This window comes from Mustela lutreola, chromosome 4, assembly GCF_030435805.1.
Source record: "Mustela lutreola isolate mMusLut2 chromosome 4, mMusLut2.pri, whole genome shotgun sequence".
NCBI classification, from domain to species: Eukaryota; Metazoa; Chordata; class Mammalia; order Carnivora; family Mustelidae; genus Mustela; species Mustela lutreola.
In genome coordinates, this window is record NC_081293.1 from 15,110,912 (window position 1) to 15,137,169 (window position 26,258).

General features: G+C 34.0%; 1 protein-coding gene and 1 long non-coding RNA gene across 4 annotated transcripts in view; one reads left to right on the forward strand and one right to left on the reverse strand.

Moving 5' to 3' along the window:
• The window catches only part of ATRNL1 (attractin like 1), an 849,703-nt gene that overhangs the window by 677,517 nt on the left and 145,928 nt on the right, over nucleotides 1-26,258 (reverse strand). For all 3 annotated transcript variants that reach the window (XM_059173087.1, XM_059173089.1, XM_059173088.1), the window contains exons 11-15: nucleotides 18,983-19,067; nucleotides 16,978-17,186; nucleotides 15,648-15,766; nucleotides 11,199-11,331; nucleotides 6,466-6,647 (exon numbers count right to left, since the gene is read on the reverse strand). In XM_059173087.1, the coding sequence (XP_059029070.1) occupies nucleotides 6,466-6,647; nucleotides 11,199-11,331; nucleotides 15,648-15,766; nucleotides 16,978-17,186; nucleotides 18,983-19,067 (728 nt within the window). The remainder of the gene's footprint in view (nucleotides 1-6,465; nucleotides 6,648-11,198; nucleotides 11,332-15,647; nucleotides 15,767-16,977; nucleotides 17,187-18,982; nucleotides 19,068-26,258) is intronic.
• The window catches only part of LOC131830656 (uncharacterized), a 72,829-nt gene that overhangs the window by 7,375 nt on the left and 39,196 nt on the right, over nucleotides 1-26,258 (forward strand). The window lies entirely within an intron of this gene.

Consider the following 26,258-nt stretch of genomic DNA (forward strand, 5'->3'; position numbering starts at 1 on the left):
AAAATGATTATTCACCACGACCAAGTGGGATTTATTCCTGGGCTGCAAGGTTGGTTCAACATCCACAAATCAATCAGTATGATACAATACATTAATAAAAGAAAGAACAAGAACCACATGATACTCTCAAGAGATGCCGAAAAGGCATTTGACAAAGTACAGCATCCTTTCTTAATCAAAACTCCTCAAAGTGTAGGCATAGAGGGTACATACCTCAATATTATAAAAGCCATCTATGGGGCGCCTGGGTGGTTCAGTGGATTAAAGCCTCTGCCTTCGGCTCAGGTCATGATCCTAGGGTCCTGGGATCAAGCCCCACATCAGGCTCCTTGCTAAGCAGGAAGCCTGCTTCCCTTCCTCTCTCTCTGCCAGCCTCTTGGCCTACTTGTGATCTCTGTCTGTCAAATAAATAAATAAAATCTTAAAAAAAAAAAAAAGCCATCTATGAAAAACCCACAGTGAATACCACTCTAAATGGAGAAAAACTGAGAGCTTTTCCCCTAAGGTCAGGAACATGGAAAGGATGTCCACTATCACCACTGTTATTCAACATAGCACTAGAAGTCCTACCCTCAGCAGTTACACAACAAAAAGAAATAAAAGGCATCTGAATCGACAAGGAGGAGGCAAACTCTCACTCTTTGCAGACGATATGATACTTTATGTGGTTAACCCAAAAGACTCCACTCCAAAACTGCTAGAACTCATTCAGGAATTCAGTAAAGTGTCAGTATATAAAATCAATGCACAGAAATCAGTTGTATTTCTTTACACCAACAACAAGACAGAAGAAAGAGAAATTAAGGAGTCAATCCCATTTACCATTGCACCCCAAACCATAAGATACCTAGAAATAAACCTAACCAAAGAGGCAAAGAATCTGTACTCAGAAAACTATAAAGTACTCATGAGAGAAATGGAGGAAAGCACAAAGAAATGGAAAAACTATCCATATTCACAGTTTGGAAGAACAAATATTGTGAAAATGTCTATGCTACCTAAAGCAATCTACACGTTTAGTGCAATTCCTATCAAAATCCCATCTATTTTTTTCAAAGAAATGGAACAAATAATCCTAAAATTTATATGGAACCAGAAAAGACCCCAAGTAGCCAGAGGAATGTTGAAAAAGAAAGCCAAAGTTGGTGGCATCACAGTTCCAGACTTCAAGCTCTATTACAAAGCTATCATCATCAAGACAGTATGGTACTGGCACAAAAACAGACACATAGAACAATGGAACAGAATAGAGAGCCCAGATATAGACTCTCAACTCTATGGGCAACTAATTTTTGACAAAGCAAGAAAAAATGTCCAATGGAATAAAGACAGTCTCTTCAACAAACGGTGTTGGGAAAATTAGACAGTCACATGCAGAAAAATGAAACTGAACCATTTCCTTACACCACACATGAAAATAGACTCAAAATGGATGAAGGACCTCAATGTGAGATCAAGGGTCCTGGAGCCCCGCATTAGGCTCTCTGCTCAGCAGGGAGCCTGCTTCCCTTCCCCTCTTTCTCTCTCTGCCTGCCTCTCTGCCTACTTGTGATCTCTCTCTCTCTCTCTAATAAATAAATAAAATCATTAAAAAACAAAAAAAGAAAGAAATTTTAAAAAAGAAAGAAAGGAATCCATCAAAATCCTTGAGGAGACCACAGGCAGCAACCTCTTTGACAACAGCCACAGCAACTTCTTCCTAGGAACATTTCCAAAGGCAAGGGAAGCAAGGGCAAAAATGAACATCGGGACTTCATCAAGATCAAAAGCTTTTTCCACAGCAAAGGAAACAGTTAACAAAACCAAAAGACAACCGACAGAATGGGAGAAGATATTTGCAAACGACATATCAGATAAAGGGCTAGTATCCAAAATCTATAAAGAACTTATCAAACTCAACACCCAAAGAACAAATAATCAAATCAAGAAATGGGCAGAGGACATGAACAGACATTTCTGCAAAGAAGACATCCAGATGGCTAAGAGACACATGAAAAAGTTCTTTCTATCACTCTGCATGAGGGAAACACAAATCAAAACCACAATGAGATAGCACCTCACGCCAGTCAGAATGGCTAAAAATTAATAAGTCAGGAAATGACAGACCTGGCGAGGATGCGGAGAAAGGGGAACCCTCCTACACTGTTGGTGGGAATGCAAGCTGGTACAACCACTCTGGAAAACAGCGGGGAGGTTCCTCAAAAAGTTGAAAAATAGAACTACCCTATGACCCAGCAATTGCACTACTGGGTATTTATCCTAAAGATACAAATATAATGAACCGAAGAGGCATGTGCACCCGAATGTTTATAGCAGCAATGTCCACAATAGCCAAACTATGGAAAGAACCTAGATGTCCATCAACAGATGAATGGATAAAGATGTGGTATACGTATACAATGGAATACTATGCAGCCATCAAAAGAAATGAAATCTTGCCATTTGCAACAACGTGAATGGAACTACAGGGTATTATGCTTAGCGAAATAAATCAATCGGAGAAAGACAACTATCATATGATCTTCCTGATATGAGGAAGTGGAGCTGCAACATTGGGGGTTTGGGGGGTAGGAAAATAATAAGTGAAACACAATGGGATCAGGAGAGAGACACACCATAAGAGACTCTTAAACTCACAAAACAAACTGAGGGTTGCCCGGGGTTCAGGGGTAGGGACAGGGTAGTTGCGTTATGGACATTGGGGAGGGTATGTGCTATGGTGACTGCTGTGAAGTGTGTAATCCTGGCGATTCACAGACCTGTACCCCTGGGGCTAATAATACATTATATGTTAATAAAAAAACAAAACAAAACAAACAGATGAGTGACTGTCTTTTGATCCCTATTCTCAGCAAGAAGTACATTCCCAAAAAATGTTTACTAACTGAATGAATACTGGCTCATTCTTCACAGAAAAATAGTTACAGTTCACAAAAAAATAATTTCACAGATTAGTTTTTCACATGAATTTAATTATAATAGTTTTTCTTTATTAATATCAGGCATATAATAAATATTTGAGAGTCAACAAGTATATTGTGATAACCACTTCAAAATTTTTAATATATTTTTTTAAGATTTTATTTATTTATTTGACAGACAGAGATCGTAAGTAGGCAGAGAGAGAAGAAAGGAGGCAGGTTCCCTGCTGAGCAAAGAGCCCAACATGGGGCTCAATCCCAGGACCCTGCGATCATGACCTCTGCCGAAGGCAGAGGCTTTAACCCACTAAGCCACCCAGGTGCCCCCAAATTTTGATTATTTATAAAAGCCTAGGACATAATTAATTTAAACATTTTATTATGTGTGAGGTAGGGCTCTACAATTAGAAACTATAATTATAAGTTAAATCATCTCATATTAATACTTAATACCCTGCCGGGGCCCAGGTGGCTCAATTCATTAAGTGGCTGCCTTTGGCTCAGGTCACAATCCCAGGGTCCTGGGATTGAGCCCCGCGTCAGACTTGTGCTCAGTGGAGAGCCTGCTTCTCCCTCTCCCTGCTTTCTGCTCTGCCTGCTTGTGCTCTCTCTCTCTAATAAATAAATAAAATCTTTTAAAAAAACAGAAATATAATTGCTAATATCACCAAAAATGTGAGGGTAAGCAGTAACTGTGAAGTGAATGTCCATACAAAAATTTCCAAAGGGAGTGTGCACAAGTCCCCTAATTTTTTTTTAACATTTATAAAAACTGTTCTTATGTCACTTTTTAAACACAAGGTGCATATTCCTCTGTTACTAGTAAAGGTGAAATCAGCAACCTATTCTTCATCAAAAATTAGGAATTATCTTAAGAGATAAAAGGTTCTGTATAAGTACCCAGGGCAGTCAGTGGGGGTGGGGGAATAGCAGGGCGGATTTCTCATTCACTATGGAAAAATTACATTAGTCATATGGGGCAAATATTTTTCCACAATTAATATCAGTATTAATTATTCATTAAATAAATTCATCAAGTTACCTAAGAATTCTAAATAATGACTCTGGGACATGGTAGTAATAGCAGCAGTGAGAAAGTGATACAAAATAACAACCCTCGGGGCACCTGGGTGGTTCAGTCCTTGGGTATCTGCCTTTGGCTCGGGTCATGATCCCAGAGTCCTGGGATCAAGCCCCGAACGGGCTCCCTGCTCAAGGGGGAGCCTGTTTCTCTCTCTCCCACTCTCTCTGCTTGTATTCCCTTTCTTGCTGTGTCTCTATCAGATAAATAAATAAAATCTTTTAAAAAAAAACCTTAAAATGCAAACAATAATAATTACTGTATACTCTGAAAAATAAAATATATATTCTTTATATGCATTATCTTATTTTTTCTGACAAGTTTTAAAGATAAGCAGTATGTCCAATTACATGCTCTCCAGCATTTTGATGGTGGTCCTCAATGTTCCTTTAAAAATCAGCTATACCAAGAAAACATTACTTAAGTATTTCTATAGCAAGTAATTGGTAATATTGCTCTAAAATATTTTCAAGCCAAAATGGTCTCTTCTGTCCTATACAAAGTAAAGTTTTGAAGTACCAACAGACTATTTGTCCAAATAAAAATCATAACTCAAAGTCAAAATAAAGTCGTTGAGATCAGGCCTAATAGAGTTTTCAAAGAAACAGGTGAATTATAGACACACCTACATTATTTGTATAGAAATTTTTCTACTTTGTACTTTATTGACAATAGGATATCTCTGCGTGTCTTGTGTTTTTATCTTACTAGTGCAGTTGGTTAAGCATCCAACTCTTTTTTTTTTTTTTAAGATTTTATTTATTTATTTGACAGATAGAGATCACAAGTAGGCAGAGAGGCAGGCAGAGAGGCAGGCAGAGAGGAGGAAGCAGGCTCCCTGCAGAGCAGAGAGCCCGATGCGGGGCTCGATCCCAGGACCCTGAGATCATGACCTGAGCCGAAGGCAGGGGCTTTAACCCACTGAGCCCCAGGCGCCCCATGTTTTTATCTTAAATGTGAGGCCAAATCTAGCACAAACCACAGATTTAAGGCATTTATTATTTATTTATTATTTATTATTATATTTATAAATAAAATAATATACTTTATTCATACATAAATAAAATTTATTTTATTATTGTTTAGTCTTATCACTTACCTGATCTGTTTTGAGTTCTAACTTTATTTTTGAAACAAAATACAAAAATCTGCTATGATGCTATGACGGTTTGTATTTGTACACTTCAAGTAATTACATGAGCTAAATATTTCAAAACTAGGTTTAGTAAATTATTTCTAAATTTCCTTATATAATCTACTCTTAAGAGTTAACTATATTTTGAAGATCCAAGAGTAGAAAATACTGTAAATTCTTCTTAGAAATAGCTTATAAACTAATATTTTAATACAGTTTTCATTTTTTAATTTTTTTGTTATGTTCAATTAACCAACATATAGTACATCATTAGTTTTTGATGTAGTGTTCAATGATTCATTAGTTGCATATAACACTCAGGGCTCATCACCACACATGCCCTCCTTAATACCCATCACCTGGTTTTCAAAGAAATATTCCATTTTTTATGGAAATATTTTCCATAAAGCCCCCTGAAATATTGAAACAGTTTCTAAGTGCTGTAAGTTCCAACAACTTCTACATACTTTAAAAACTGGTTTTATTTCAGCTAACCCTTAATATATTATTTTAAGCAAATCTACACCTAAAAAAATAGCATAATTCAAAAACACACACACTCACAAAAAATACATATATACAAATGTAACCAATGTGTTGGCCTTAATTATTTTTATTATTTCTTTTTTGAGAGAGAGAAAGAGAGAGCCTGAGTCAGAGGAAAAACAGAGGGAAAGGGAGAGAATCCCAAGCTAACTCTGCCCTCAGCAGAGGCTCCATCCCAGGACTTATGAGATCATGACCTAAGCCCAAACCAAGAGTCAGACACCCAACTGACTGAGCCAACCATCTGTCCCTCTTGTGTTTTAATTATAAGGGACATCTCAAGTTACGAAGACATTACACTTCAAAACAAATTCTTGGGACACCTGAATGGCTCAGGCAGTTAAGCAGCTGCCTTTGGCTCAAGTGATGATTCCAGGCTCCTGGGAAAGAGTCCCCATCCAGCTACTTGCTCAGCAGGAAGCCTGCTTCTCCCTCTGACTGCTCTGCCTGCTACTCCCCCTACTTGTGCTCTCTCTCTGACAAATAAATAAATAAAATATTTTTTTAAAAATGTATTTTAAGGTGTATTTATTCATATAAAATGATTTCTTGGTAAGAAATGTAGCAGCTTACTATGCAAAACATAGATGAGTAATTTAGAAAATCTTATTCCCAAATACATATACAGATGAAGTCCAGTGCCAATTGACTTTTGAAGTCCTGTCCACTTTACTTCCAAAATTTAGTAAAAACAATTTATTTAAAAACAAAAAAAAGAACCATTGCTAATGATTTTAGGACTTCCTGTGTATTTCCACAATATAAACAAGTAGAGCTATTACCTGTTGCGTATACTTTTGTATTTCATCCAGAACGAATTCTACTTCTTTTGATGTTGTTAATGAAGCAAGATTTCCACTGAGATTATAACAATAAAGTTTTGCATTGTCATAGCTTTCTCTACTGGAATTGATTCTAAGACAAGCATCACCAATATGATTCCATCCTTCTCCACAAAGATGAGCTAGTCAAAAAAAAAAAAAAAAAATTCTATCTTATTTTTAGATTACCAAAAGGCATGTATATTCTTCAGTTATTTTAGAATTCTAAATACAACTTCTTTATTTGTTTAAATAACTTTCAATGATAAAAATTCTAAGGATATCAATATGATTTACTAAATAAAATTTATCTAATAGTTTGGTGAAGAATAAAAACAGAAGTTCTTATTTTTTCCTTTAATTCTTAAGCATAATATAAGCTATAGCTATAAAATCTGTTAAAATGTGTTGATTGCCTGCTAGGTTTCTTAGTGTATTGGCATATGGTATCTCAGTTAATAAAATCGCTACTACATTTACATCTTCAGGTCCAATTTATATAATACAAGATCACTTTAAAGAAAAATAAACACCACTTAACAAAAGCAATTTCAAAGTTATTCCTCCATTCCATAGCCCTGGTGCACTATTTTGATATAAGCTGGGTTCTTTGATTCTTTAATTATAACTGTAGGGAGATAGGTCTTATTTCTTTTATGTTTAATAAAGAAGGTATAATCTTTGCTTTCTAATGTTTATTTTTATACAGATATTCAGGTTTAACATTTAAACATACTGTACAATAACAGTGGTTTATGCTTAGAATACAAGCTGATCTTAAAATAGTGCTATTTTCTAAAACACACATTTATAAGTACATTATAAAGTTATGCTTCAGTGTGTACTAGCTAATAATATAGTGCTTCATTAATACACTGTTCTATAAATTTTGACTATATTTTCGTTTCCATACCACATTAAATGCTTCAGTGCCCTTTGACCTTTCGGCTTTAGATGCAGTAGTGCATATTTTCTGGAATTGTTCTAAAGCTGCAATTCTCAAACATTTTGGTCTCGAGACCCCTTTATTTCTTAAATATTATTGAAGACTTCACAGATCCTTATGTATTTTTTTACCTATTGGCTTTGACCATATTAAAAATTTTAAATGACCATTTAAAAATATATTTATTTGTTCACTTAAAATTGTACTTAAAAATTTCATTACAGACACACTCCTCCAGCTCTTTGGGGTGTCTTGCCCCTTTATACAGGCCAAAGGAGATGTGTCATCAAATTCTCTCCCTGAGAAAGAGAAGCTGATAGTTCAAATCAGGCCACGGGCATCAAAAAATTAAGAAAGAACAATGAACGAATAGAGGGTCAGATAGATCAAGGATAAAGCAGAGCAAAATGTTCATTGTAGAATCTGGGTGAGGGTATTTGGTGGGTGTCCTCTCTATGATTCTTTCCAGTTTTCTGTACGTGTAAAAATATTCAAGATAGGGGTTCCTGGGTGGCACAGTCGGTTAAGCGTCTGCCTTCAGCTCAGGCCATGAGGATCGAGCCCCCATGTTGGACTCCCTGCTCAGCAGAGAGCCTGCTTTTCCCTCTCCCTCTGCCTGCCTCTCTGCCTACTTGTGTTCTCTCTACCTCTCTGTCAAATAAATAAATAAAATCTTTTAAAAAAATGTTTTTCATAATAAAATGTTGGGGGAAAACATTACAACTTAAAATCAAAAGTAGATTTTATTTTAAGAGAAATATAGTCTTTAAAACAGATAAAAGGGGGCACTTGGGTGGCTCAGTGGGTTAAGCCTCTGCCTTCAGCTCAGGTCATGGTCTCAGGGTCCTGGGATCAAGCCCTGCATCAGGCTCTCTGCTCAGCAGGGAACCTGCTTCCCCCACCCCTCTCTCTCTGCCTGCCTCTCTGCCTACTTGTGATCTCTGACAAATAAATAAATAAAACCGTAAAAAAAAAAAAAATAGCAAAAAGTATAGCACTCTTTTGCATTTTTGCAAATCTCTTTAATGTTGGTTTAAAATAAGACAATTCTAGTCTCCTATCTACTTCTCCAAGCTACTGGAATCATATATTACATAGCCTTTGGAAAACTCCATAATAAACCCATGACAGAATCAGAATTTAAAAAGTAAGTAATCATATGAGTATTACTAGTATTGACCTCATGGACCCTCTGAGAGAGTCCATGAGCATGGAACTTCTGTTCTTTAATAACTGCAGTCCTACCAAATTGGATACTATGAATAGTACCTAGAACATAGCAATACCTTAATAAAGTATAATTTTCATTTAATATGATTGTTTAAAACATCTTTATTTTCCTTTTCAGGCTACAGCTATAGCAATATTCCTTGTCTTCTGGAATCCAAAGTACCTAATCAACTTAAGGAAACAGTATAAAAGTTTTGCTTAAGTATGGCTTTTGTTAACTTACTTAATCAAGGAAGGGTTTCGATTACTTTTGCCCTGTCTTATTTTTTTATGAGACGAAAACACTTACTTGACAAACCATGAAAATGAAAAGAAACGTATGGGTCTTTGGGGCTAAACTAAATTATACCACTGACCCAGATATTTTGAGGGTTTAGGGTTTGTAATATTGAGCATCAACTCAGCTTCAGAGTTAAATGGGGAGCGGTAAATTTTTAAAATGAGTTTAGTGAGATAAATTCAAATTGCCAAGTTTATGTGAGCTCAATTGAAAAATACAATTCACAAATGTTCAAGGGAGAGCCTAACTCTGGATAGACAGGGTCCTCCATCTGGAGCATTCACTTCCTCAAGACAAGCTGAGGGGAAAACAGACTATATATACCCAAATTGCTGCTTAGTAAATATGAACCTAGAACAAGGTAAGTTAATTTATAATGTAATTTTTATTACATTTACTGTATGTTATTTATTATTCTCCAAAATAGCCTGGCCAAGTAGAGCTCTTATACCAAACTAATATTCTTTCCGGGGAATGAGTAGATGGGTGCTACCAAACATGACTTCGCTTATTTTTCCAAACTTCCGCTGGCAATCAAATTCTCTTCTCACTGCAGCAATCTTCCTTTAAATATATATGTATATATAAATATATATATTTATATATATACTGGAACTGTATATATATTTATATATACATATATATTCTTCAGTCAAATCTTATTTTGGTCCAAGATTTTTAAAAAACATTTATTTATTTATATATATTATTTATATATAAATATAAATATATATATTTATATGTATTATTTACATATATATATTCCTCATTCAAATCTTATTTTGGTCCAAGATTTTTAAAAAACATTTATTTACTTATACATATTATTTTATTTATATATAAATATAAATAAATACATGTTTATATATATTTTATATATATATATATTTTTTTCCTCAGTCAAATCCTATTTTGGTCCAAGATTTTTTTTAAACATTTATTTATTTGAGAGAGGGAGCATACACACGGGGTAAGACGGGCAGAGGAAGAGGGAGAGAGAGAATCTTAAGCAGGCTCCATGCCCAGCACAGAGCTGAGGTGGGGCTCCATCTCACGACCCTGAGACCATGACGTTTAACCAGCTGCACCAACAGATGCCCCTTGCTCCAAGATTTTTAAAACAACTTTGTAAGTATTTTTTACTGATCTACATACTGATTTTAGAATTTAACACTTAGATACCAATATTACTTTCAAGTTTAGTGTCATCTCACTACTGCTTTTCAAAATCTGGAACTGCATTAATATTCTCTAATTTTTTCAAAGTGAACACACATGCACATATCACTGTTTAAAAATTTTAAAGGTCAGTATATCAACAAAACCCACAATTTGAATATTGTAAAATCTGAATGGTACTTGTAAAGGCATTCTAATTTTTATTTTATTACATGAACTTCTAAGCATGACATAGATCCTTTGATGGGATTTCCAAGGACTTTTTAAAGTTACATATGCACAGAAATTTTTCTTTGAAAAAATATAACAAGCAAACAAAAACCACTGGATAGACAAAGGCAAGAATTGACCTCCCAGTTAATAGTTACATTTGCCATTTACAAGCCATGTAGCTTTGAGCAAGTCGCTTAACCAGTGTATGTCTCAGTTAACCTGTATAACAGGAAGATGGAATCGGTTAAATACCCATACTACTCTTCTAGTTTCTGATTTTACCTTTATATTTAAAAGGAAGAGTACTTAGAGTCTACTAAGAAGAGTGTTATATGCAAAAAATAACTTGAAATTGCTTTTTAAAATGGGCTTTTCTCTGGTTTACATAACTTGAGTCTCATTAAATCATATAAAACTTATTATAAAAATTGTTATTTATAGTAAAAAAGTAGTCAGTAAAAAAGTTCCCAGAATTTCAAAGATAAAGGGCACTTAAAAAACAAACCAAATAGGTTGAAATGTTAACTTTCATTAAATCTGAATATTAGTCTCAGTGCTTATTATTTTGTTTTTAAGATATGATTTAAGATATAATCACTAGTATAATAAATATAAGAAATCCTGAACATCCTAAAAGAACTGAAAGCAAATATACAAAATTTTCTTATAGAAACTATGCTATTATTACTACAATATTATTGTTTATTTGCTATTAATTTAATTTTAATTTAAAAATTAAGTTAAGTTAAAAATTAGTAAGAACTGGAATGTTCTTACTACATGCTCTTTATTATAATGGCGTTCATCTGTGGACTAGAAATTCATTTACCAAATTGAAATCTTTACCTGGTAAAGCCTGGCATTCTTGTTGTCGCTGATCCCACTGGCAATTCAAGTTTAGTGAACAGCTTTTACAGCTGGTAAGTTTGTTACAAATCTGCTCATTTCTCACATGACATTTGGTGTAGTTTTTCACAGACTAGAAAGTTTAAAGATAAAGCATGTTATTTTTCATCTTTGTATAGCAATAATTCTTAAACTACATCATAAATATAAATCACAAGTAAATTTTAAAATTAAGATTTCTATTTTTTTTAAAGAATTTATTGGACAGAGAGAGAGAGAGAGATCACAAGTAGGCAGAGAAGCAGGCAGAAAGAGAGGGGGAAGCAGCCTTCCTGCTGAGCAGAGAGCCCAATGTGGGGCTTGATCCCAGGACACTGAGATCATAACCTGAGCTGAAAGCAGAGGTTTAACCCACTGAGCCACCCCAGATCGAGTTTATTGAATCAGAATCTCTTTTACTCATTTCTTTAAACTATAGTTTTTGGAACTACAACATATACTTATTGGAAAAAATGTGCACATTTTGTAATTTGAAACAGAAACCATCTAATGAAAATATTTTCTATTGAATCTGATAACAGGCTTCCATTCAATCAATAAAGCCAATGCAGAGTCACTGCTCCTCATGACCATGTGAAAGAATTCTAGTCATAATAAAACTATCATACAAACCCCTAGAAATGAAGTAGAAATGATAAGTAATAAAAAATAAAGAGATAATTTATCAAAATCAATCTAAAAAGATGAATTATATTCACAATAACTCAAACTAATTTTATTCCCACAGACATGAAATAATCTTTTTTTTTAAAGATTTTTATTTATTTATTTATTTATTTGACAGAAATCACAAGTGGGCAGAGAGAGAGAGGAGGAAGCAGGCTCCCCGCTGAGCAGAGAGAGCCCGATGCGGGACTCAATCCCGGGACCCCGGGATCATGACCTGAGCCGAAGGCAGCGGCTTAACCCACTGAGCCACCCAGGCGCCCCTGAAATAATCATTTTGGTTAACTGACACTTCTGTATTTGTCACATTTCCTTTATGGTGGCTGCAAAGAAGCCACAGAAGTCAGACTTTGACCAATCCTACCATAAAACATAATCATACGTCAACTAAACTCCAGCATTAAGAGATTAAAGTTAAAAAGGTAAAAAAAAAAAAAAAAGGGAAGGAAAGAAAAGAAAAAATTTAGGCACCACAGGAACTTTGGTGGGAGTTCCCTACAAACATCAAAGTTCAGATACTTTACAGGATGTCATCAATATCTATGATTAAAATATTTGGTTCAATTCTTTCCATAACTCTTGAGAAGAAAACATAAAGGACTTAATGCTGAACACTGAGCTTCACTTCAATCTTTTTTTTCCTCTATAGATATAAATACTTAACTCAGGCTTTAACTAAGGGAGCTAAATATTTCTTTTTAGTCAATAAAGCTAATAGTTAAAATTTAATATACCTATCCCAAATATAAAAATGGTTGAAGCAACTTTTATCCTCTTGGGTAATTTAAATGTCACCCATCAAATATTTTTCTATAAACTACTATACTTTCCCACACAAAACACACTGCAGTCACCTCAATTCCAAAGACGTTCATTTCTTTAGGGCAAATTACATGTGCTATAAGGTAACAGATAAAAAGTAGATAGATACTAATGTTTTTCATTATTCATCCTAAAAATAAAAAAAAACCCAGAGGAGATACATTTTTTTAAATCTCAAATTACTTTGTGACTCTTATTCAACCACATTTTCATTCAGAACATATATACTTTTTCATTGTTACTTTTTCTAATTCGTAGTTTTCTGTCTTCATATAGAATATATATAAATCTTAGCATTATTCTATGTAATAATTAGAATATAGCTCCAAACATTTGTCAGCTAATGGAAAAGGAATAAATTTACTCAAACCATCCGATAAATAGAATAACCTGTAAAAATGACAGGAGGATGGCTGAACAACTTGTTAGGATAAAAGAAAGAACAGTTTTAATGCCAGTCTTTAGACTAACAACGGTGTCATTAGAGTTACCATCCGAATAACTCCACTGCTCTTCATTACAAACAGGAAGGTAGTTTATTGATGCTGAACCAGTACAATAGATGAAATTATATTTTAATCACACACAGGGGCCAATTTAACCAATGAGGAAAGAAATGACTGTTATTCTGAAACACGGTTGGTAATTTTTAGCCTAATGAACCAAATAAGTAAGCAGGTTATTTGAGCTTTAAGAGCACAAAATATGCAACTTCGAGTAAATATGACCAAATAACAAAATAGGGTATCAATGGGCATCATTCACACTAACATCTCACAGAACTTTCTGTAACCATTAGCATTTGGTTTAGTTTAATCACCATTCTGATCAAACCGTCTAAAAGACATTACATCAAAATCTAAATTATAAGTGAGTACCATCTGTTCACTTATACTATCTCGCCCAGTGCCTTCCTCATTAACACATCATTTTAAAAAATAAAATATAGGGCGCCTGGGCAGCTCAGTTGGTTAAGCGACTGCCTTGGGCTCTGGTCATGATCCTGGTGTCCAGGGATAGAGTCCCAAACCGGGTTCCCTGATCTGTGGGGAATCTGCTTCTCCCGCTGACCCCTCTCCTCTCATGTTCTCTCTTCTCATTCTCTCTCACGCTCAAATAAATAAATGAAATCTTTAAAAATAAAATAAAATATAAATAAGGTCACTTTATAAAATGAATACTTGATAATAATTTACATAACACAATTTTTGAGGTAACGCATGTTTTCATTTAGTTTATTTTTTTTACGATTTCATTTATTTATTTGACAGACAGAGACCACAAGTAGGCAGAGAGGCAGGCAGAGAGAGAGAGGGGAAAGCAGGCTCCCTGCCGAGCAGAGAGCCCAATGCAGGGCTTGATCCCAGGACCCCAGTGGGATCATGACCTGCGCTGAAGGCAGAGGCTTAACCCACTGAGCCACCCAGGTGCCCCTATTTTCATTTAGTTTAAATGTCTAAACACAATAATGTCTAAACACAATACCTAAACTCATGGTTATCCAACAAAGCTTTAAACACAATCTGTTTACAATTTTTATTTAATAACATTCTTCATTTTACTCTTATTCCCGTGCTTTATTTTACTCACTAAAATAACCCCCGTTAGACAAATATTAATGCAAATATTAAAAAGTATTTCAAATTTTCAAAGCAGAGTCATGTCCTATTAATGTTAAAATTCATATAAAATTGAAGTATATCTATTACTAAAGCAACTTATATCATGGGAAAGTATATACCAACACAATATGTACTAAAGCAAAGGTTTCAATCTGATGAGTTAGTAACTGAAAAATTTCCACCATTTTAAGTTCTGAATATTATTACAGTATAGAACCATAAAACAAATATTTTTAAATATGACTGTTTATTAAAAAATGTTTGATGATACAATAAAGATTTTTTACTTAACTTTCAAACACCCTTTTCTTTACCTTTATCTCCATATAGTATTCTGAAAAAAATAAGTGAATACTTTTGGTGATTAATGAAAATTAAAAAAAATTTTTTTTTTTAAATAATGTATGTTACATTTAGTTGAAAATATGTAAGGACATCATTTAGTGTTTTAAGCTACAGCCCAGTAAGAGAATTCTTGGTCCTACTATAGTTTTTAATCCTTTTAATGTTTTTTTATTTTGAAACTTTTCTTTCCAATTGTTGACATCTTAAAAACATGGGATATTTTGATACTACCTGCTTATAAGATTAATTTTTACTGCTCTTAATCCATTTTCATCTACCATAAATATTAATTTCATTACTTTTTTTCAATTGTCTACTTAAAGTAGGGTTTCTCAAACTTAACCCTATTGACATTTTGAGCCAGATACTTGTGTTTTGTGGGAGAGTTCATGCATTATGGAATTTTAACAGCATCCCTGGCCTCTTCTAGATGCCAGAAGCAGCCCCACAGTTGTGACAACCAAAAATGCTGACACACATTGCCAAATGTCCCTTAAGGCACAAAACTGCCTGTGGTTGAGAACCACTGATCTAAAGAGACAAACGGAAAGTGCCACTGTCAACCTCTGAGTAAACTTACATACAAAGCCTGTGAACAAAACATAAGACCACACTACTACCACGCATGTGTATGTCTGACCAGAATGCCACGGAAATCATTCCAATACTTACCCATATAATGTGTCTATCAGCACAGAAAACTACCTTGACAGTTCTAGTCTTTTTTTAAAGGGCATGGGAAGAAGCAAAAGTTTTTGGAATCTAGACTAAAAAATCTGAGCAAGAAGCTGGAGTGACTTCAGCACACAGTGAGGGATTCCTTCCATATTTTCATTGATGTGTGAGGTGCTGCCTGCACCAGGCTACTAAATGGGAAGCTAATGACTGGAAGCAGCCAGGCTAACCACATCACCATTCACCCATAAATACTAACCACACTGCAGTTGCTGTTTGCAGAAATGCATTTCTTGTCATCACACCACTGGCACCCGTTGGTATTGGCAGCACAGCTGGCACAGTCTGCGTATCTGTAGCATCTGTCATCAGGAGCAGCTGCGGGACAAACAGGAGATGAGTGCATCAGGGTGAGAAAGAAAATGTCACACTTCTTCATTCACACATTTTTAACACCTGTCTAAGAATCACTAAGACATTTTACACCATAAATATGGCCAAAAACATGAAAATAACATCTTCAATATGAACTTAACTTCATATTGAATTTGAATTGTGTTTGCAGGTTTTGAGATTCCTCCTACCCTCATTTTAATTATTCAGTCTACCAGGATCCTACTGCCATTTAACATTTATCCAGTATGGAAGGGGAAAGACTTACAGGCTTTTTAATTAAAAAACCATTACTGCACATTGAAAAGAAACATTATAACAAATACTCATTGGTTATCATTCTTCATAAAGATATTCAGAGGCATCACATTAATCAGATTCACTGAAAATACATTACTAATTGTAGCATAAAAAAATATATAAAAGTGCCACCCATTTAAAGGAAATTGAAATTTTTATCCAAATCATTCACTCATAAATATTTACTAGCAATTTTTCATGTTTGATTTACTTATTCAATATTTTATAATAAGTATTAAACTAAAACATTAGTCATCAAAATTCTAGAAAATCTTTTAACTCTGTGGTTGGCTTGGCAATATTAAAGAAGGAAAAAAAACTACCAAGTGCAGAATAAATTATTTCATTGTATTTCTTAGAAGCACAGTAGTTCTTAGAATATACTTTAAAGCATTTTTTACTTATACAAGAAAATAGTTCATATATACATATATGTACATGACCATGTTATACGTAAAATATTGGTATATATAATATTACATATAGAATTAAAAGAGAAAACTGAAAATAGCTAATAAAAAATTGTTAATCACTGCTAAGTTCAAACTTTAAAATTCCTAACTAAAGGATTATGAATTTTTAATTCTTTTTTTTTTGAACAAGTTTAATTTTATTACAATTTTAATACATAATGATGGTATTCAATGCAAAGAGAGGGTTTAAGAAAAGTTAACATGACCCTCATTCCCCAGCTTTACCCAACAAACCCAGCCGAGTCCCAGTCAACTCTGTCTACGGCCATACCACCCTGAACGCGCCCGATCTCGTCTGAATTTTTAATTCTAAAAGCTATACCAAGGTAACTCTTATAAGCAAAATGTATTAGTACTTCTAGCCAAGTAGAGAAGATTTATGCCAGAAAGTAAGAAAAAAATAAAAACTAAAATAAAAACTACCTGTTTTAGGAGGGCATTTTGCCCTAAGGATATTATTACTATTTCCAGATTCCCAAGATTCACAGTGATTTTTATTCCAAATACATTTTATTCCAGGACCAGCATTCTTACAAAGTTCTTCATCTCTGAAAGCCTTGCAATTTGGAGGCTTGTAAACAAGGATATCATTAAGGAGCACACTAGAAAATCCTCCAAATATATACATGGACCTATTAAAAAAAAAAAAAAAGAATCCCAAAGAAACAATATTAAGAAAAGTCCAACTTACTAGTTTGAAAAATAAATTTAAATACATTTATCAAGGTAGTAAATAATTTTTTTTAGAAAATGAAAATGCTGGGGTTATGGACATTGGGGAGGGTATGTGCTATGGTGAGTGCTATGAAGTGTGTAAACCCAGCGATTCACAGACCTGTACCCCTGGAAATAAAAATACATTATATGTTTATAAAAAAATAAAAATTTAAAATTTAAAAAATAGAAATTGAAAATGCCTCTACATGGATAATAAGATACACTTTAGAACTGCTATCTAGAATTACAATTTTTTTTAAAAGATTTTATTTATTTATTTGACAGAGAGAAATCACAAGTAGATGGAGAGGCAGGCAGAGAGAGAGGAAAGCAGGCTCTCCGCTGAGCAGAGAGCCTGATGCGGGACTCGATCCCAGGACTCTGAGATCATGACCTGAGCCGAAGGCAGCAGCTTAACCCACTGAGCCACCCAGGCGCCCTAGAATTACAATTTTTTAATACTGACAGTGAACTTAGATACAGAATCTGCGTTTCCGTGTTTTACTATCCTCTTACGAAATAAACCAAAGGTAAAATATCAAAAAGATATTCAAAACTTCAATTCAGGAAAAGAAGTCCAGACAATTGCCAAATTGATTCAACTACAAGTGCCAAAGAATTCTGTGCTCTAAAAAAGCATAATTTTTATTTCCAACATTATTAATAAGTAGAAAAGATCAGAAAATGCTTCAATATTATCTTTTATTATTTAAAAAGAGTAAAATAAAAGTCAACCAACACAGTATTGCAACAAAGAAGTCTAGAGGTTTTAGTTATAAACTCTGAATTTCATTTATTACTGTTTTGAAAGCTAACTGATATCAATTACAGAGTTTCATTGTGGTTAACTTCTACGTGCTTTTAGTACCATCCTGAAGAATTTTTACATAATTAGAATAAGGTGGAGAAAAAATAAACCTATAAAAATGTCATTATAAATTACAAATTTTAAGCTAAGGAAAGACCTACTGTTTCCTGCCATATTACCAAATTTCTGCCTTAGAAATAGAAAAATGAGGGCACCTGGGTGGCTCAGTTAGTTAAGCATTGGCCTTTGGCGCAGGTCATGATGCCAGAGTCCTGGTCTTGAGTCCCACATCAGGCTCCCTACTCAGCAGGAAGCCTGCTTCTCCCTCTATCTCTACCCCCTGCTCACAATCTCTCTCTCTCTCTCACTTTCTAATGAATAAGTTAAATCTTTTTTAAAAAAGAAAAGAAAAATGATACTAACTTAAAAGAAGGTAACTTAAGGACCATCCCATCCAAAATCCCAAGGGATATAAAGATATTAAAGTTTAAAGACATTAAGGGATTGTCAAAAATCACAGGGTTAATGACAGAACTAAAATGACAATGTAATTCTTCTCACTTTCCTTGTTCTCCTTGATAGAAATAGGCAGCTAGCCTTTTTATCATTTCAGTTTGACCTTTTTTAAAGAAGACATTCATTGTCTGATCTCTACAAAAAGAAAAGAAGGCAGGATGATATTTTTTTTAATATCTTTGGTTTTATCTCAGTTTTAATTCTGTCTGACTGCTCCCCTTTCTCTTAAATATATTTGAACACAAAAGAATGAAGGATACGGTTAACGAACCAAAATGTAGTCCACAGTAGACTAGGGATACCCAATTCCATTAAGTACAAATGATAATTTTTGAAAAGAGTAACAGAATATGTGGATAGTTTGACTGACAAATGTATGTTTTTTACCCATTAATAACAACCGCAGAGTGTCCAAATCTGTTGACATCTCTATGAAGATTTGGTTTTGGTAATATTTTCCATTCATCACAAGCTAGAAAAAAGAGAACAGCAAAACAAAAAAATGAAATAAAACAATAAATCAAGACAAATAATATAAAACCATATTTGGTCAAATTGAAGATACAATAATTAAAATTAGGAAGACTTTCATTAACTTGCCATGACCTACAATTTAATAACACTACTCAACTGGCATCATTCCTTAAATAAAAACAACTTCGCATAAAATTCCCACAAATAAATTTAAGTGTATGAGAATGATGAAAATGAAAAAAATTAGGGGTATAGTTTTTATTGGAGGATAATTCCAAAGACATATCTTTATTAAATAAATCAAGGCTCATATAGTAAACTGCATGAATACCAATACTGGGCAAACCTATTAGAAAATTAAATTACTAAACCAAATTGTACATTCACGCTTATGAAATTAAATTATATATAAATAATATTCAGTGAAATAATGCCTAAAAATGGAATCATCAAAATAAAATCATAAATGATTTGGTATTTCAAAATAATAGAGTTCATTTTATATAAAACAGAATGACTTCAGTTGCAAATATCTAGAAAAAATTTAAAAACCTAACTAATTCATGAGCTATATAAAAATATGAAAAGAAAAATGTTAATAGAAAACTTGGTATCCTTTCAATATAACCTAGCTTCAAAATTGACACATACACTAACATAGCTTTTGAGATGTCAAATATTGTTTTCAGTTACTAGGGACATCCTCAGGACAGTGTTTTAGATTTCATCTTCTTAGACATGCCATATCTAAAGGCAGGCAGTAGTATTTAATAAAAACACATAGATGTAACAAATTTTTAAAAACAAATTTTATTTTTAGGTAGTTTAGAAGCCCTCTGGGAAAAAGAGAATAACCTAAAATAGAGTTAGTTGTAGAAGTTAAAGTTGTAATAAATTATTTGTTTTCCTATTCATGTGATTACCTCTATAACACTAGTAATAAAATAATAATTGGGTTTTAATTCAATATCACTACTAGTGAAGATCAAAGAAATTATAAAAACCAAAATCATGGTTTAAAAAATGAAAATAGAAAACAGACAGCAATAAAACACACCTTGAATTACGTCTCCTGAAGTCTATTCCAAAGAACACAAATTCCCCCCAAGAGAAGTTATTCCTTAGTTGATATAATCTCTCTCTTTAGTTCAGAAAATACATCTGCCTATTAAATAGTCTCAAAAGAGAGTACAGACATATAGAAGCCTAACTATACCTAACACAATGTTCCCAATATTTTATTCACAGAAGCACTTTTCATGTCATACTTTTCACATTAACATTTCTAAGAGCCAATGCTCTGAATATCACATCTTGGGAAATACTATGAAGGAGGCTTATACATACAATTAACATTCTGGTCAAATTTACATGTTACAGTTTATGTAAGAAGTATGCTTACATGTGTATAGTACTATAAAGCTTCCAAAGTGCATTCATCTAGGGATGCCTGGGTGGCTCAGTGGGTTAAAGCCTCTGCCTTTGGCTCAGGTTATGATCCCGGGGGGGTCTCTGCTCAGCAGAGAGCCTGCTTCCTCCTATCTCTGCCTGTCTCTCTGCCTACTTGTGATCTCTGTCAAATAAATAAATAAAAATCTTTTAAAAAAAAAAGTGCATTCATCTACATAATTTAAAACGGTCTTTGTAAGAACCCAATGAAATTGATTCAGCAGGTATTATCATATGCTGAAAATGAAAAATTAGGGGAACTAGGGTGGCTCAATCGATTAAGTGTCTGCCTTCAGCTAGGGTCATGTCCCCAGGGTCCTAAATTCTAGCCCCGTGGGCTCCCTGCTCAGCAGAGAGCCTTCTTCTCTCTCTCCCTCTGCTGCTCCCCCTGCTTCTACGCTCTCTCTTTCTCTCTCTCCCTCCGTCAAATAAATAAAATCTTTTAAAAAGAAAATTAAAAAATTAGATCTAGAAGAAGTTAGGCAATTTATTCAAAGCCCATTTGATTACCTTTGTTTTTCTATAAATTATTATAAAAATATTTGACATTTAAAAGTATATTTGTAGCAGATTCTGAAAGATCATTCCCATTTGGAAAGGGTGACCTGTAAAAGGCATAGGCTTTGAAAAAGAAAGAGATGGGAATGTTAGAGACAGTAAATGAGTTAGAGCAAATAGATTTCAATCATCCCACCCAACACACACACACACACACACACACACATACACACACACACACACACACACACACACACACACAGGGCCAGTGATTTACAAATTGTGTTGTTTATAGTATTCCAACAACAGAATTAGAAACCTGAATATGCTTCAAAGAAATAAAACAGAAAAGAGTCAGATGAAAGAGTAACACTACCAGATACCAGTTTGTTACAAAAATCTCCAAAGAAGAATCTTTAAGATCGTTTGGGGGCAATCTGCAGTCCAGAAAAGAAAATGATCCAACCATCTGAGCTAACCTAGGACTAAAAAGTAAGCCATTTGGCCCAGAATCCAACACAAACCAGGCAAGAAGGAAAGCAGATTTTCCAGATGAGAACCATAGAAATGCTCAGAAAAACTCAGGAAAAAAAGGGGGGGAAAGGAGCTAAGAATAAAGACAAGCATTAACTAAAAAATTGGCTTCCTGAGGATTTCTTCTAATTTCATAAGCCAATTTCTTTTGGTAGAAGATGATTTTGTTTTCAGCGCACAGAACAGCCTAAAAAAATGGCATTACAAACACCTATGTACCACTAACCAGATTTGCCAAACCTAGTATTTGATCATATTTACTTTAGATTTTTTTTTAAAGATTTTATTTATTTATTTTTTGTCAGAGAGAGAGAGAGAGCGAGAGCGCAAGCGCACAGGCAGACAGAGCAGTAGAGGGAGAAGCGGGCTCCCTACGGAACAAGGAGCCCGATGGACGATCCCAGGACGCTAGGATCATGACCTGAGCTGAAGGCAGCTGCTCAACGAACTGAGCCACCCAGGCGCCCCTACTTTAGATTTTTTAAAGAAATAAATTCTTACAGATATGACAGGCTCCCTGTGTACTCTCATTCCAATTCAAGCTCTATTAGGTCTTCCTTCTTAGGATGCAACTACTATTCTGTATTTGCTTATCAGTGTTTCTATATATATGATACATATATAGTAATTTTCGTACATGGGAAAGCTTTGCATTAATACAAATGTATATTGTAGTATAGAGTATCAATTCTATAACTTATTTTCAACACATTGTTTTGCTTTTTATTCTCTTCACATTTTAGCCATTTTTATGTGTGCAGTTCAGTGACATTAAGTACATTTATATTTTTAAAACAACACAACCATCCATCTCAGCACTTTCTTATTTTGCAAAACTAAAACTCTGTGCCTCTTAAACAGTAATTTCCCATTCCCTTCACTCTCAGCCCCTGCTAATCACCTTTTTGCTTTTTTTGTCCATAAATTTGATTACTTTAGTACCTCAGATGAATGAAATCATACAGTATTAGACCCTTAGTCTTTGACTTCCTTCCTTTACCAGATTGTTAAGATTCATCCATGTTGTGCTGTGTGTCAGAATTCCATCCTTTTTAAGCCTGATAGCCCATTGTACGCATACACCACATTTCCTTTACCCATTTATCCATCAGTGGACACCTGGGTTGCTTCTCATCTTGGCTATTGTGAATGATGCTGCTATGAACATGGATGGACAAATATCTGTTCTTGTACCTGCTTTCAATTCTTTTGGGTAAATACCTGAAGTGGAATTGCTGGATTATGTGGTTAAGTCTTGTTTAAATTTTTGAGGACCATCCATCCTCTTTTCCACACCAGCTGTACCATTTTATAGTCCAACAAGGAGTGCACAAGGGTTCCAGTTTCTCCATATCCTTACTTACACTTATTTTTCTATTTCTTGATAATAGCCATCCTAATGGATGTGAAGTGGTATCTCAAAATGGTTTTGATCTGTATTTTCCAAATGATTTTTCATGGGTTCTTATTGGCCATTTATGTATCTTCTTTGGAGAAATGTCTATTAAACAACCTATTTAGACTTATGCACATACATGGTGCTATGTTCTCACTTTAATCATGTTATAACATTCCATATTATGATTATATGAAAACATATTTATCCTTTTAAAGATGAATTAGAGTTTTTTCAGATTTTTTCTACTACAAGTCACATGTTGGTTTGTTCACTGTTACACACACCTTCTTTTGCAAGTTTTGAGAGTTTTTCCAGGTAGTTTTTTTTTTTAAGATTTTATTTATTTATTTGACAGAGAGAGCAATCACAAGTAGGCAGAGAGGCAGGCAGAGATAGAGGAGGAGGCAGGCTCCCCAATAAGCAGAGAGCCCGACGTGGGGCTCAATCCCAGGACCCTCAGACCACGACCTGAGCCAAAGGCAGAGGCCCAACCCACTGAGCCACCCAGGCACCCCTCTCCAGGCAGATTTATAAACGGAAAATCACTAGGTTTAAGGAAAGACATAAGTTCAATTGTACTAGATTTCTCCGATACCCATTTGCTCCACAAAGTGTTGCACTGACTTAAATTCACACTAGCCATGCATGACAGCTCTTATGTCACACCCACTCCATTATGTAGCTTTCTCAGACTTTTACATTTTTACCAATCTGATGAAGTTTTTTTCCCTAGTTACTGGTAAGATCAAGCATTTTTTTACAGTAATAGGTCATCTGTTTTCACCCTCCTGTAAAATCACTGTTCAAGTCTTTGCCCATTTTTCTATTTGATTTTTGTTTTTGTTTTTGTTTTAACAAAGATTTTAAGTAATCACTACACCCAATGTGGGGCTTGAACTTAAAACGCTGTATTCAAGAGTCATGTGCTCTTCTGACTGAGCCAGCCAGGTGCCCCCAGAATTTTAGTTTTTCGATAATTTTACAAATTCTTTATTAAGTATTCTAAATACTTAATTAGCAATTCTTTGCTAATTATATGCAAATTAACATATATTCTCCTATGCTGTGATGTGCATTTTCATGTAGTTTATGGAGCCTTATTTTACCAAAGTTTGTACATAAACCTGATCAAATTTATCATTTTCTTCATGATTTATTCTCTTTACTCTTAACTCAAGATTTTAAAGATAATTTCCAATATTCTTTTAAAGGATGTACAGTTTGGCTTTAACCATTTGATCTTCAATCCATTTGGAACTCAGTTTTGCATCTTCTCCAGGAATGTAATTTAATTTTTCCCATATATCTTATTTCCTATACCTTTCTGTGTATTACCATATACCAATCTTCCCAGAACCACTATCCTAATATTTACCCTGACCCACTAATTTGTGCCTCACTCTGTTCCTGTACTGGTTTGGTATGTTCTTATTTTGCTTGTTTTCAATCAAAACATCAAAATATATGTATGGGCAAAGTTTAAAAGTCAAATAATCCCACAAGGTTTACCACAAAAAATTCTCCTGCTCCCTATCTTCTCAATGTTTACTCCTGAATCACAGAGGTAAGCACTTTGAATTCTAAAACACTAGAAGAAGCTTGTTTTTGTATTTATCTCCTCATTCTAAATGGCATACTAAGTTCTTAGTTTCAGATAATATCTCTAACTTTCCCTTTAAAAGATGAAGATTTAACTCTTATGCAGACATATACACACATACTTCCCTTCCCTCCATCTTCCTCATGTACTTATAATTTTATTTAGACCAATATTGAGTATTTACTATATATTATTCTATATACAGATAAGCCATGTAGATTATAATTCATTTTATTCTTGAATAACTTTGTATTTTTCCCTGAAAATCATTTTTTTTTTGTTTAGGTTTCTATAGATCTGCTACTTCATCCCTCTTTACTAAATGTGTACAACTTTTCACAACATTTTCTAATATATCAAGCTATCTAGTAGTTTCATTTACTTCTTGAAGACATCCCTACTAAAACTCCATCTTTCTTCTAAAATTCAAACTTGCCTCTGGGCCTGCTGTAGCAAAGGAAGGATTCTCTGCACATCTCCCTATTATTTATTCCTTGGATTTAAATTTTTATCAATTTACATTTGTTTATTTAGTCAAATACATTAGTAGGAGACATACTTCTGTAGCTTCCAGAGAAAGTGTACATTGTAAGTAAATTTTTGAGAGGTTGCAATTCTGAAAGCAACCATACGATCGTACTACTTATATGATTATTTGATCAAGTTAGAACTCTAACTTGGAAAGCATTTTCAGATATTAAATGTATTACTCTCCAATCTTCTGGCTTCTGATTTTGCTTTTGTAAGACCCTGTCTTATTTCTTTGCTCTACATATGAGCTCTTAGGGTCTTCTTTCTCTCACCACTTTTCATGACCGATTTTGCTACAAGTCTCTTCTGGGGCTATGTGATATTTTTTATTCTGGAAATTCATGTACTTCAAGCCCAGAAATTTTTCTTGAATTATTCATTTCATAATTAATTCATTTAAAATTTTCTGTTCTTTAATTTGGCTACTCCTATCACTCAGCAAATATTCTGGAATAATCATTTAAATTTCCTAACTTTTATTTTACATCTGTCTTTTGTTCATACTACTTTGGAACATAATCTTCATTTTTATCTTAAAATCCATTAATTTGTTATCCTAATTTTAATTTCAAAAGCCCCATTTTTTGTTTTCTGAATGATCTATTTTTAAAAGTTACATTTTTACTTCATAAATGTAACATCTTCTGTCCATAAAGACTGAAGTTTTTATCTCCTTCCAGGATTACGTCAATTTCTTTTGATTTCTTGTTTTTTTCCTATTCATTTGATATTTTCATCAGATTTAGCAGTTTTTTGCAAATGTCTATGATAACTAGCTGCCCTTTCAAGTTGAAGAATAAAGCACAAAAAGACTGTTTGGAAACTCTGTGCTTGGCCAAGACATGCTGTTGACTGTTGGAATACTTTTTGTTTGTTTGTGTTTTGAAATATAACTGAAACGAACACTGTATAAGTTTAAGATGTATAACATGACTTGATGTGTGTGTGTGTGTGTGTGTGTGTAGTGATATGACTAAACACAGTTTACTTCACACCAAAAATAAATAAATAAATAAATAGAAAAAGAAAAAAATGTTTTCCGCCTTGTTATAACAACTCTTAAGATTTACTCTCTTAATAACTTTTATACATACTATACAGCAGTATGGGGTTTTGATAGGTGGTACTATTTCAGTTGAAGACCTCCAAATGTTAGTTTTTGCACATGCCTTCTCTTG